The sequence below is a fragment of the Miniopterus schreibersii genome, assembly GCF_964146895.1.
Source record: "Miniopterus schreibersii genome assembly, chromosome: 3".
Classification (NCBI taxonomy): domain Eukaryota; kingdom Metazoa; phylum Chordata; class Mammalia; order Chiroptera; family Miniopteridae; genus Miniopterus; species Miniopterus schreibersii.
In genome coordinates, this window is record NC_138103.1 from 42728130 (window position 1) to 42742742 (window position 14613).

A 14613-nucleotide genomic window follows, 5' to 3' on the forward strand; every position below is an offset into this window, starting at 1 on the left:
CAGAGAAGTGCACGACTTCACACGAGGCAATGGGCCCAGCCTGTGGCACACAGCTTATTGTATGGTGACCAGCAGAGTAGCAATGCGCTTTAAAAAGATCTTAAAATTATCAAGGAAGGCAACTAAAATAGTTTATTCAAAGTCAGTAACATGTTTAACTGAAGAAATAACAACAAAATAGATTTTTTACATATTTGTACTTTAATAATTACATCCTGAGTAAGATTGTTACACCAAGGAAACAGATACCAACACCCAAATCAAAAGAAGTTATACTTGGCTATACATACCTAAAGTTGACAACTGAACATAGAAAATGATTTGAAAACAATTTTTTAAAATGTACCTTTGAGGCGCTCTAATAAATCAATCTGTCCAGATGATGTCATAGCTTCATCTTCAATACTTCCTTGCAGTTGTTTAAGTACTTCCTGTAAAAAAGAACACTATATATGAACATGACAAAATTCTAAAAATCTTCTTGAAGAATGATTCTAAGTTTCTTGGTACTTAGATATGGTAGGAAAAAAATTTATTTCAGATCAATCTGGAAACATATCACAAGCTGCAAAGCACTCTACATATATTACCTAGCATGAATTAAGAGTAACAAATGATATCCCAACAACGTTAGTGATATTTTGTAATAATGGTGATAACGAGTAGTCTCCTCCTTGCAAGATACTATGTGGAACCCTTAAGATACAGTACCTCTAACTTTTAAAACAATACAAGGTAGATTATTCTCATTTTTGGATGGATCAACTGAGACTCAAAGACTTGACCAAGCTAGTGAGCAGCAAATTTATGCAGGGAGTAGAGGGCAACTTTATCACAAATGCTGATGCTCAGAGAAATTTACTGACTCCTAGTTCAAGGTAAATATAAAAGTAAAAGACAGATTAAGTAGAAGAATCCTTAAACAAAAAAAAATTCAGAAAATGGCCAAGCCTCAATGAGGCTGGCTCAATAGTTATGTATTTAGAATCCATGTCTCTCAGGTTTGCACCAACATGATCATAAAAAACATCAAATTTACACATTCTAATAGGCTGTTTTATTTAATACCCTAAAAAGTATTCAAGCTTTTATATATCACATTTAAGTATATTCTCATAACATACTGGTTTACATTCAGCAGATATTTAAATAACTATCTGCACATTGCCTCTTGACTTTTTTTAAAAAAAAATTTTTTTTTAATTGACTTCAGCATGTGCCCTCACTGGGAATTGAACCGGGATCTCCTGGATCTTAGGTGGATGCTCAACTGCTGAACCACGCTGGCCGGCCACCTCTTGACTTTTGATGCCATTATTTCCCATTTAAATCCTTCTCTTGATTTGATTTGCCAAGATCCTTGAATGTGTCTCTCCTTCAAATTTAAATATTACAGGTTCCTGTCTCTTCAGTCCTTGGCCTCCTGGAACCCTACACAGCTCCAAAATGACACTTATCTTTAAAGAAAAAACAGTCCTGTTTGATACAGGCCCCTTCCCTCTAGTAGGTCTGTCTCTTTCAAGCACTGCAAGATTATGGGCTGTTTTACTTTGTCTTCTAGCTCAGCCTTATTCTCAGGTGGCACCTGACTCCCTAGCCCTAAAGTTCTGTCCATTGGAGGTTATGTGCTTAAGTCTTTAACCCTGTGCTTCCACAAACTTCAAAGTCTGGCAAATGCCTTGAGGAGAGAACTGTTCTGTGAAAGTCATGAGTCTCTCCTATAGCAAAACTTTGCCTAACATTCTGCCTTCCTAGTACATCCCCAGCATCCTTCACTACAAAAAAACTCAGCCATATGGAGAACTACCCATGCATTTGGATCTCCTCTAAATGTCAATACTTCACATCTGCCTACATGTTTGTCAAGACCTTCAATAGTTTCTTTCCTCCACTGGAGTTCTTCTGGCTGTTCCAATGATGAATATCAGTCTGTACCCAGAATCAACAGATATTCCTGGTAAAGAAAATCACCAGAGATCTCAGCTCATCTAGAAAAGGCTCCTTCCTGTTTGCATTTTAGTTAATACAGTCCTCCAAGGTTGTTTTGGTTTTTTTTTTAATATATCTTTATTGATTTTAGAGAGAGGGAAGGAGAGGGAGAGAGAGAGACACACACATCAATGATGAGAGAGTCATCGATCGAGCCTGCAACCCGGGCATGTGCCCTGACTGGGAATCGAACCCCAATCGCCTGGATCCCAGGTTGACGCTCAACCGCTGAGCCACACCCGGCTGAGCTCCAATGTTTTTAAAAGTATGGTTTGTGTGTGTGTTTTAGCCTGTGTTTTTTCGTTGCTGCAGTAGAATTGCCTGAGACTGCATACTGCATATACCTAAAAGAAGTCATCTTCAATTTCAGAGTGTTTGAAAGAAAATACAACACAACTGGCAAAGCAATTCCAAATAAAATATTTCAATAAGTGCTTTGAGAAATGGTAGATTTAAAAATTAATATGTAATTTTGAAGGAGACAATATTTATTTGTATTTATAAATTCTGGAAGCTTGTTTTTAAAAAATCATATCATATAATCACATATTTTTAAAATATTTTAAGATTTTAGAAACATTAGAGAATTATTTTTTAGAGACAAAATGTGTTATGGTAATATCAGTGAATAGAAAATATTTATCAATGAGCAACAGTCATTTCTTGAGGGTTGTTACTTAACCCACTTCTGTTTTTCTCAATACATTACAATTATAGATTCTTTTCATTACCAGATACACATTCACTTGATAATTAAATCTCTAAAATAAATTATGAAATGTCAATTTGAATTTTTATTTCTCATTTTTTCCTTATACTCTGAAAATAGAAGATACTTTACATGTATATGGTTTTAAAGCTTAGAGTAATTTTTAAATATTTAATGTTGTCAAAATACAACAAAGATACAAATGTTTCATTAATAATTTGCCTACAGATAATTTTTTCTAGATCATGCCATCTTTTAGTTGAAATGAGTCACATCTCTACATGACCATAATTATCTGTTGCTATGCTCAGCGTTTGAAATCAATCAAGTTGAATTTTAGTCACAGAGTAAAAAATACAGTACATACTTCAAGTTTAATTACAATTTCTGCATTTATCTGATTCCAGGTCAACTAAATCTGATGAAATCTCTATTATGCTTTATTATATTTTTATTACAGGAAATATCAAATATATACATAAGTATAAAGAACATTATTACAAACTCCCATTATCTTCACATTCTGCTTCAATAATTATCAACTCGTGGTTTGTTTCATCTACACCCATACCTACTTTCTCCATTTCCCTACCTCCACCCAGATTTGTTTTGCAAACAAATCTCAGACATCATATCATTTCTTCTGTAAATATTTCAATGAATATTTAAACGGATTCTTTCTAAACACAACCACAATGCCATCATTATACCTAAAAAACAAACATTTCCTTAATATTCTCAAACATATAGTCAGTATTCACAGTGTTGCATACCTATTTTGCTGTGGTATATAAAAATATTTTTATATATATTTTTTAATCAATGCCATGTAATCAACAGCAAACCATATTCTCTTTTGCCACTAGATGGTACTACTGCATAAACTGCAGGCATTCTTAAATGATCTAGTTGGAGGGGACACGCCTTGCCTTTCTTTGGATAGTTTAATGATTAGGAAACATGGTTCAAGATTGAACAATGTATTCTAATGTCTGATAAGTGATTTTTTTGTGGGGGAGGAATAACCACTGTTTTGGATAAACTTTAATCCAACAGAGAAAGTGCCAATGCTTCCAAGTGTGTTTTTACAAATCAATATTCTAAAACTAAACAAACAGGTCATGGTTTTTGCTCTTTAACAGCTTAAAGTCTCTTACGGAAGAGATACATAAATAACTTCCTTATAAGACTGTAATTGCTATAATATCATATACCCAATCCTAAAGAAATATGTGGATAGATTAGCAAGAATGTCTTGTAGATGCACATGTTGAGTAATTATCAATTCATGGTTGAATTCAGATATATTTTAAATACCAATATTCACAATGTATATTAACATCACCAGGATAAGTTATTAACCTGCTATTCCACTGTAGAAATTTAAGGGTCTGACTTACCATTTACTCTGACATTTCACTTCAGCATGAAGATGGATCTAAGGGTATGTTAAAATGTCTCCCAAAAGTGAATTTTGAATTTGTTCAAACAAAAACTTAAAAAGTCATCTCAGAGCTCTACACTACAAAATAGACATTCAGATAGGCCAGCCAGGGGTTCTCTAAAAAATATACCCCAAAGTAGATAAAAGAGTTGTCCTGCTGGGAATTTTTAATTTTGTATCTTTAAAACTTTTAAAACACTTCATGTAAAACAATTTTAGATACAGTGTGTTCAGTGTTAAAATACCAAACTATTCTTTTTTAACCTATTAGGTAATTAATTTGGCTGTTGTTAATGTCACCCATAGTTTGTGATAAGAAAATATGTTTGTTTATAGTCTACCTTATTTCCAAAAGGATCTGAGGTAGTTATCTTGGAGATCTGTCATCGCTGGGGATAGTTTTTACAACAGAAATAGACAATTAGAGCAGAAAAGATTTATAGATAGGCAGATAGAATAGTGCATATGAGTAAAAAGGTTGAATTGTTATGATATTGAATATAAAGGGTAAAAGAAGAGGAGCAACAATAGTTCAGCGATATACAGAAGCTTGAAGAATAAAGGAGACCTCAAAATGCATAGAGAAAGGACTCAGAAGAGAATAGACAATGAATAAGAAATAGTAGTGAATAGGCAGGAAGAATAGGGTGAGGAACCCAGATGTTAAAATAGCCGAGGGGCAGAAACAACATAAAGCAGGAAGAATTTTTTTAAAGAGGGAGGAAGTAACAGTTTTATTGATGATCTCCAATTCTAATCTACCTCGGTAACTAAAACAGCGGAAGTTTTAACCTCCATTATTTTGAAATTAGAACATATTTTCCCCACTGCAGACTCAATATTTTATATCTCTTCTTGGAGGTTACAGAGCTTTTCCATGCTATTTGGCAAACCAATTTTAGGGCTTGAAGGTGCCAATGCCTGTATTTTCCTAATAAGGCAACTTAAACTTAAGTCCAGAAGGGCACCCAAAGGTGATGCAGCTTAGCTTGTGACAACACCAGGAATAGGATCAGGTATTGGCTTTCATTCAGGGCTCTTCCCACTGGGGCATCCCAATTTTCTTGAAAATCAATACAGCATTTAAGTGACAACAAGATCTGAGTGAGTTGGGGAAGAATGCTACATTTAATAATTGAGATATATATTCTAAAGTTGTGAAGCTAGTTCCTATGAATTACATAGAACACCCAGCCTCAGCAGAGTGATGCGAAAGTGATGCCTAAGCTTAAAAATAACTTAAAAACTAGTCACTGAGGTTTCACACTTATTTCTTTATATGATTCAATGGATGAATTAAATTCATTTTATTTAAAAGTATAAATGTTAACGCTTCTAAGAAAAGAGTTTACATAACTTAAAATACACTTTTAAGTAAGTGAAGTGTCTAACTCCAAGTTTACAAGAGGGAATAGTGAATAAAAATGGATAAACTACAATTAAAGTCACAGTCTGGATACCTTCATATTAGATGCCTCAGTTTCCAGTTTTGTAAGATGATTGGAATTATCTTCTAGCTCCTGTCGAAGATTTGAGTTCTCCATCTTCAGTGCCTCAACTTGCTTTAACAACTGATCATATGAAGCTGCAGCCATCCTTGGCTACCCTTGGACCTATAAGGTTAAAAAGGATTTTGAAATTCACTACTAAAAATATAGTGGCTGCTTGTTTACAAAGAAAGGGATAAAGAAACAAAACTCTTGAGACATTTAATAAGAAGAATTGTGTTAATATATTAGTTTAGGTTTCAAAACAATATTGCTCAAGTAGTAGCATCTAAGAGGATGAAACAATGGAGTCTTAGTTGAAGACAAACAGGACTAAGAAGAGAAGTTCGGTAGTATCTGAATACATTTGACTTTTCATAGTGGGTGAGATTTTTATCAGGTTAGAATTTTTTCAAGGTTTTAAAGGTATTTTACCTGGTCTAACAGGCAAAACCTAGGAAATATAATTCTTGATAAGAAATTTATTTATATAAGTAATATTAACTTATTTCTGAATTTTGTCCAATAGTCACTGAATTTTATTTAGAGCCAGAATGGATTAATGACATTAGGTGGTGCATTCCACCACTTTTCATTTGATAAAAGGCTAGTCTTAAACTTCATCCATGGAGAAGTAGTTCTGAGTTTCAAGAAGGCCTCAGTAAAAGGCAGTCAGTCATTTAACAAAATGACTACAAAGGAGAGCACTAGATTGAGACTTCAAACTTTTTGATAGGAAGATGATAAGAATTACTAATATCAAGTTATAGTATTACATTTATCCAAAAGGATGAATATAATGGGCCAAGCTATGCCATATGAGGCCTTGGAACCCACTGTGCTCAGATTGAGGCCAAAAGGCACTTAAAGAAAATGAGTAATTTTAGGAGTAGAGATTGTCAAAGAGAAATAAAACAGAGTCTGGCAGTTAATCATGTGACTGTGAAAGAAGAGGGAAGAAAAGAAAATATATAGAAGACAGCCAGGTAATAAGAAGTCCTTGTCATGAAGAATCATGGAAAGCAAGGAGTTATATTAAGATTAATCAAGTTAGGAAGACCCAGATTCTCTTTTTTGTTTGATCCCAAACTCACTTTGGAATAAAGTCTGCTTATTATAATAATAATTTTTTTCTTTATAATCCTCACCCGAGATGTTTTATTGTTGTTGTTTTTAGAGAGAGGGAGGGGAGAGGGGGAGATAGATAAAGAAAAACATTGATCGGTTGTATCCCATACATACTCCAAGTGGGGATCCAACCTGCAACCTTTTGGTGTACGGGATGATGCTCCAACCAACTGAGCCACCCGGTCAGGGCAATCATAATTCTTTAAGAGTTAAAAAGTACTGCAAAATTTGTACTTAAACAATATTTAAAGATCTTAACATAAATGCTTCTGTAATAAAATTCACTATACAAAATAAGGCAGACAGGTAAAAGTATTATGTAAATATAAGTTACATTACGAAAACAGAAATGTAACGTAACTTCCTTATTATGACTTAATGTTGATCTACTGTTGTAAGACCCTGCCCCCCCTCCCCCCCATGGACAAGATGTGAAGTAATTCATTCTCTTGAAAAGGACAAAGGAGATGTCTCAGAAATGAAAGAGAAATTTTTATATCATGCCATTAAAAAGCAGGTCTGGAAATATGTAGCACATTAAAAGCATGTGACAGAGGTGGAAATCTGACAGGATTTAACAATATAAACCCTAAAATTACTTATTTCAAATAAAGTTTTAACAGGTGATTTTGCCCTAAAATAAAACAAAAGAGGGAAGATAACACAGAGATAGATACAGATAGGTATGCTAACACATACAGGATACCTTACACAATCACAAAAAAGAGCCAGATGGGCAAAGGGAGCAGTAACTATTAAAAGTGCTCTTTAATAGAAGGGAAAACATTCAACCCTTCAGATGGACAATTAGAACATTCTATCATCTTTGTTTCCCTCTCCAGAATGACAATCATTAAAAGTCATTTCTGTTCTAGAAAGCAAATGTTTCAAATAATTTTACCGGGAGAATAAGATGTTTCATGGAGTAATACTCTACTTTATATCCCTTAGGATATTACAGCCATAACTCAATACTCCTTTATGCAAAATTTGAGAAATCATATATTTACTTTGGAATGCCTTTTATACTATCACAAGAATTTCATACCAAATGCAGCTTAAATGCAAGTCACTCAACAACATTAGAAAAATATATCAAAATTGCCCAGCTTTCTGAAAAGCAATGGAAAAAATATCCTCAGGTGAAGATTAAAAAAAGAAAAACAAAACATAAATGAAATAATTTACTTGAAAATATAATTTATCAAAACTGACCCTCCAAAGATGAAAAATATAAAATCTACAATAAAAATCACTATTAGAAAATTGCTATCATTCAACACAGTAGTAGATCTACATAGAGGAAAAAATATCATACCTAAGATAAGATGTTTTATAAATTCAATGCCCATTCTTGTTGGAAATACTGAATGTGAAAGAACACTGTTTAACATATGTCGCAAAGCCAGCACTACACTCAATGATGAAAAACTAGATATATTCCTAAAGTCAGGGAAAGCCTATTTTTCCACTCTATTACTCATAATTCTAGTCAACACAAAGAATGAAATTAGAAAGGAATACTACTGGCAGATGATATAATTATATACCTGGAATACTCAAAAGAACCAACTAACTAAATATTGCTATAATAAGACAATTTAGTAATGGACTATAGCACAAAATATACAGAAATGTTTCCTTTATATGTACAAAAAGAAGTTGGATAGAAGATGAAACGGAAGGAAAGGTCCCATTTTTCATTTAAAAAGTAATAAAATACTTAGGCATAAACTGAACAAAGTATCCAAAACATATGAGGAAAACTATAAAACACTTCTGAATGATATTAAGTAGACTTCAACAAAAGGAAAGACATACCTTGTTTTTGTATATGAAGATTCAGTATCATAAGGATAATGTTTCTCTTTGTTAATTTATAAATTTTAGTACCAATAAAAATACTATATAAAGTTTATTTTTGTTTTCTGTAGCTAGATATTTGGAAAACACTAACAAGCAAAAATAGGAGAGCAGGAGGAATACACATATTAAAATACTATACAAAGCCTTTATAAGTAAAACTGTATATAGTTAACTATACTATACCAATAAGTTAACGTCTTAGTTTTAATAATTATAATTATTAAGATGTTAACATTAGGGGAAGCTGAGTGAAGGAACATAGGAACTCTGTACTGTTTTCAAACTCTTTTCTAAGTCCAAAGTTATTTAAAATAAAAAGTTTTTAAAAAGCTATGATGCTGGCATATGAATAGATCGACCACTGAAACACAATAAAAAAAAACCCAGAAGTAAATATATGTAAATATAGCAATGATAAATGTAGCATCACAAATAACATGTGAAAAGATGGACTTTAAATAAATGGCATTGGGAAACAGGGCAGCCATGAGGAAGAGGAGAAGATTGCATCTATTCCTCATTCTAGGATAAATCACAAAAGAAACAGAGGTTGAAAAACATTATATGAGAATCCTGAAACACTAATCAGAAAGGATATATGCACCCCTATGTTCATAGCAGCACAGTTTACAATAGCTAAGATCTGGAAACAGCCCAAGTGCCCATCAGTAGATGAGTGGATAAAAAAGCTGTGGGAATATACACCATGGAATACTATGCGGCTGTAAAGAAGGATCTTGTACCATTTGGGACAGTGTGGATGGACCTGAAGAATATTATGCTAAGTGAAATAAGCCAGGCAGAGAAAGACAAATATCACATGATCTCACTTATATGTGAAATCTAAAGAACATAATAAACTGATGAGCAAAATAGATTCAGTGACACAGAAGCATGGAACAGATTGATGAATCTTGGGGGGGGGGAGGGGAGAATAACCAAATAATTTATATGCATATCTACATAACCTATGGACAAAGACAATTGTGTGGTGAAGGCCTGGGGCAGAGAGTGGGTCAGGGGTGGAAGGGGTTAATGGGGAAAAAAGGGGACATCTGTAATATTTTCAACAATAAAGATAAGTTTAAAAAAAAAACAAAACATTATATGGTATCTAAATTATTGAAAAGTTTTGTTTTTAAATTAAAAATATTTAAATGAAATAAATACACCTTCTTCCAAGGAGGGTATTATGGAACAAAAAATATTTTCATGTCAAGGGCCAACTACAGTTCTCTTTAGTGATATCTGTTATTAGACTAGGAGTAATAGAATGGGTTCTTAGGGTGTTTCAAACAAATGGGAAAGTTTTTATTTGGTATAAAAGCATAACTATTTTAAAATAAACAGGATGCATCCATGCAGTGGAATACTCCACTGGCATTAAATAAAATGATATTAATGTAAAAGAACAAAAAAATGACAAATGAAGGCAAACAGCTAATCTGTCCAGTCTGTCCTTGATGCTGTTTAACAAGAAAATAAAGGGGCTGGTTTTTGATTCCCTGAGCATAATGTATTTTGAAATGATTCTGAGGTCCTTTCACTTTTATTAAATAGTGAACTTGTCACCCGGCCAGGTGTGGCTCAGCGGTTGAGCATTGACCTAGGATCCAGGAGATTGTGGTTTGATTCCCGGTCAGGGCACATGCCCGGGTTACTGTCTCCATCCCCAGGCGGGGGGCGTGCAGGAGGCAGCCAATCAATAACTCTCTTATCATTGATGTTTCTCTCTCTCTCTCTCCCTCTCCCTTCCTCTCTCTGAAATCAATAAAGATATATTTAAATATATATATACATAGTGAACTTATCAAAAAGGAAAAAAAAGTAAAATTAAAAAAAAGGAGTGTGCTGATCACTGCATCTCATATGGTCCTCCCTGTTCTAGTAAAAATAAAAGGATTGTATAAGGATAAAAAATGTCATTGAAAGGATATTAAAAAAAGTCATTGCCTCTAGAAAACAATGTCTGAGGTCTGCTGAGAAGAAGCCTTCCTTTTCATTGTATACCCTTCTGTAGAGTTTGAAGATCAAAGCAAAAAGTTGATTCTCTGAAAGACTACATATGATTAGAGAGAGAGGAGAGCCCAAAGGTGGAGGGGGGAAAGTGATTCAAGAAGAAATAGAAAACCTTAATAGTTCTGTTACTACTGGAAAATTGGAGCAGTAAGTATTTTTCTTCTCTTCCTCCCACCACCAAAAAAACACACAGAAGAAAAAACCCACCATATCTAAATGGTTTTACAGACACCCTCTACCAAAATTTAATAAACAAACAATACCAACTTTATACAAACTTTTCCAAGAATAGAAATATAGGAAATATCTCCCCAATACATTTTATGATGCCAATATAATTTGCAATATAAAAGTCAAAGGTAGTGTGAAAAAGAATAATTACAGGCTAGTATCATTCATGAACATTGATACAAAAATCCTAAACAAAATATCAGGAAACAGAATACAATAATATAGTAAGGAAACTATAGCAGGGTCAAGTTGAGTTTATTCAGGAATGCAAGGATAGTTTAACATTAGATCATTTATATGTGTCATGCACTGCATTAAAACATTAAAAGAGAAAAACCATATTATGATAGTCTCCATAGTTAAAAAACACACACACAACCATTTGACAAAAGCCATCTGTTCAAGATAAAAACTCTTAATAAAGTGGAAATAGAAGGGAAATTGCCAAAAACCTACAGTAAATAACACTCTTCACAGTGGAATGTTAGAGGCATTCTTTTAAAAATCAAAAACAATTATGGATGTCTACTATTACGCCACTTTTACTCAATACAATCCTGGAAGTCCTAATTAGCAGAGTCAATGTTTAAAAAGAAAATAATAATGTTTGGAAAGGAGGAAACAAAACAGAAAAATCTTAAGATATACGCCTTAGCTGTTTTGGCTCAGTGGTTAGTGCGTCAGCCCATGGACCGAAGGGTCCCGAGTTCAATTCCAGCCAAGGGCATATACACCTTGGTTGCAGGCTCCATCCCTCCACCCTGGTCCGGGTGAGCAAGGAAGGCAACCAATCGATGTGTCTCTCTCACATTGATGGTTCCTTCTCTCTCTTTTTCCCCAAGCCCCCTCCATTCTCTCTGAAAAGCAATGGAAAAAATATCCTCAGGCGAGGACTAAAAAAAAAAAAAAAAAAAAAAAAAGAAAGAAAATTTATCAAGTTTGTCAGATAAAAATATCAATATACAAAAAAACATTTTAATTCCAAGCAGAATGCATCTTATGCATTTTAATTATTTTCTCTTTATTTAACAACTAGGTCCTTATCTTCCTATTCTACTTCTCTTTCTCTTCTCTACTATGGTGACATCCAGTCTCCTGTCTGCTATATTTTTTCCTCACTTCTTCCTTTCCTTACATTCTGTAAATGGCTATATACACTGGCTGGATTCCATTTAAACCCATCCCCAGTGAGGGTAAGCTCCAAGATGGCTACCAAAATTACCTGGAACAGGGGTTGGCAAACACTTTCTGCAAGGGTCAGATGATAAATAAGGCTTTGTGGACCATATGATTTCTGTTGCAACTACCTGACTTTGTGTCTGTAGCACAAAAGCAGCCACGGACAATCTGTAAATAAATGGGCATGACCTGCTCCAATAAAACTTAAGTTTACGTAAACAGTGGCAGTTTGCAGATCCCTGGCCCAGAGCGTGAATTCCAAATTCTGGTTTTCAACACTTCAAAGTAACCCACATAATTTCGCAGGCTATTGAGAAATTCTCCACATTAGTATTTTACTTTTTTTTAAAATCCTCACCCAAGGAAATGATTTTAAAAAAAAAAATTTTTTTAATTTTTTTTTTTTTTTATTGATTTCAGAGAGAGGAAGGGAGAAGGAGACAGAAACATAAATGATGAGAATCACTGACTGGATGCCTCCTGCATGCCCCCCACTGGGGTTCAAGCCCAAAACCGGGGCATGTGCCCTGACCCAGAATTGAACCACGATCTCCTGGTTCATGGGTCAATGCTCAACCACTGAGCCACACTGGCCAGGCCTGAGGATGTTTTTATTGATTTTTAGAGAGAGCAAAACAATGATGTGAGAGAGAAAAATCAATCAGTTGCCTCCGGTATGCACCCCAACCAGGGATTGAATTCATTCGCAACCTAAGTATGTGCCTTGACCAGGAATCAAATGTGCAACCTTTTGGTGTACAGGACGACCAAAAAATTAACTTTTGGTGTACATATCCTTTACAATACTTTGTTTTCTATTTTTTTCATTTCTGCATTTATCTTTACTAATTATATTCTCTTATTTTTCATTGGTTTATTTTGTTTTTTATTAACTATTCTCTAATTATTCCAATTTACTTTGGTGAGTTTTGTTTCTCCACCTTTAAGATAAGGTTTCTATCTATATTTAGCATCTGTAATTCCCATAAAGCTTTACTCAGTGATGGCCATAAGATAAAATACATGCAAAAATAAACAGAAACAGTGCTTTATCAGCCATGGAAAGCAAAGAACAAAAAAAGAGGACACAAATTCAGAGAATGTCCAAGACGACTTTCCCATTAAAAAAAATAAATTGACAGATTTCTCTCTATGGCTATACAATTCAAATCAACAAACATTTGAAAACTTATTATTCATAAGACACCATGCAAATATTATAAACAGGTTTTTTAGGTTGAACTGTATCCCCCAAAGAGAGATGTTGAGTCACAGGTAGCTAATCGCTAGTACCTATAAACTTTACCTTTTTTAGAAACAGGTTCTTTGTAGATATAATCAAAATAAGACGAGGTATTACTGGATTAGGATAGGCCCTAAACCCAATGACTAGTATTCTTTAAAGAAGGCCATGTAAAGAAATAGACACAGAGACATCAGAAAAACATCGTATGACAATGGAGGAAGAAATTGGAGTGAGGCAGCTGCAAGCCAAAGAATGCCAAAAATTGCCAGCAATCACCAGAAGTTAGGGGGAGAAACATGGAAAAATCTCCCTCAGCATTCCAGAAGGAACCAACCTTATTGACACCTTGACATTTAGCCTCCAGAACTGTGGGAAAACAGATGTCTACAGTTTAAAGCCACCAGCCTGTGGTACTCTGTCACAACAGCCCTAAGAAACTAACAGAGGGGGAACAGGTAAGTTGACATACTCCTTGTTCGTTAGTATCGTATTATTTAGCAAAGGAGTAATATTCCAATAGAAAGGGTAAATAGGATCAACATATGAATATATTAGATGTTTGTGTCCCATCTTACATTCTCTTGGCTAACCTTAACTCTAGTCACTACTACATCAATCAGCTCACTAATCAAAGTACATCAGCTGCACCAGGTATCTTTTGCTTTCTGTCTTAGGGTATCTGTGACACCCTAGTGTGGGTCCTCAACATTTCTGCATGGACAACCTATAAAAGAGTGAACACCTGATGGGGCACTCTTGACAAAAGGGGAATGGTTGCTAGTATATACAATTCTTTCCCTTGGTGGACAATTCTATATGGTTCCTCAGAAAGTCCTGGCAGATCAAGCCACAGCTGTCCAAAGTGATGACCAACTTGAGAACACATGCTTATACTGGCTGTCCTCCTTCCCTATTCAACTCTCTCTCGACCTCTACTCCTGTTCCTGGATCACTTCAGAGAGAAAGAATTTCACACAAGGCCTTGATTACCTCAAGCTCTGATTCACAGGGGACCCCCCCCCGGGGACCCCCCCCCCCCCCCGCTAAGATACAAATTACCTACAATTCAAAGGCAAATTTGGGTTCAAAAGCAATGACAGACTGCTATGGCAGACACACCCTGCCGAGAAAACTGAGGAGTGTTCAGAATGTAAAAGCCATTTAAGAAGGGACTTGAGAGAGAGCACGATGTAACAAACATAAATGTGAAAGGACAGTATTCCAGAAGAAGGAACAACATGATCAAAGTTCCAACTGGAAAAATGATGTATATTTGGGAGAACAAACAACAGACTAATTTAGCTGAAATACAGTG

General features: G+C 34.6%; 1 protein-coding gene across 9 annotated transcripts in view; it reads right to left on the reverse strand.

Moving 5' to 3' along the window:
- Positions 1–14613, reverse strand: part of APC (APC regulator of WNT signaling pathway) — a 115954-nt gene that overhangs the window by 61637 nt on the left and 39704 nt on the right. For 7 of the 9 annotated variants that reach the window (XM_081133298.1, XM_081133297.1, XM_081133296.1 and 4 more), the window contains exons 2-3: positions 5603–5755; positions 347–431 (exon numbers count right to left, since the gene is read on the reverse strand). In XM_081133298.1, the coding sequence (XP_080989424.1) occupies positions 347–431; positions 5603–5737 (220 nt within the window). In that variant the 5' untranslated portion in view covers positions 5738–5755. The remainder of the gene's footprint in view (positions 1–346; positions 432–5602; positions 5756–14613) is intronic. The other 2 variants (XM_081133299.1, XM_081133295.1) reach the window with 1 other exon arrangement.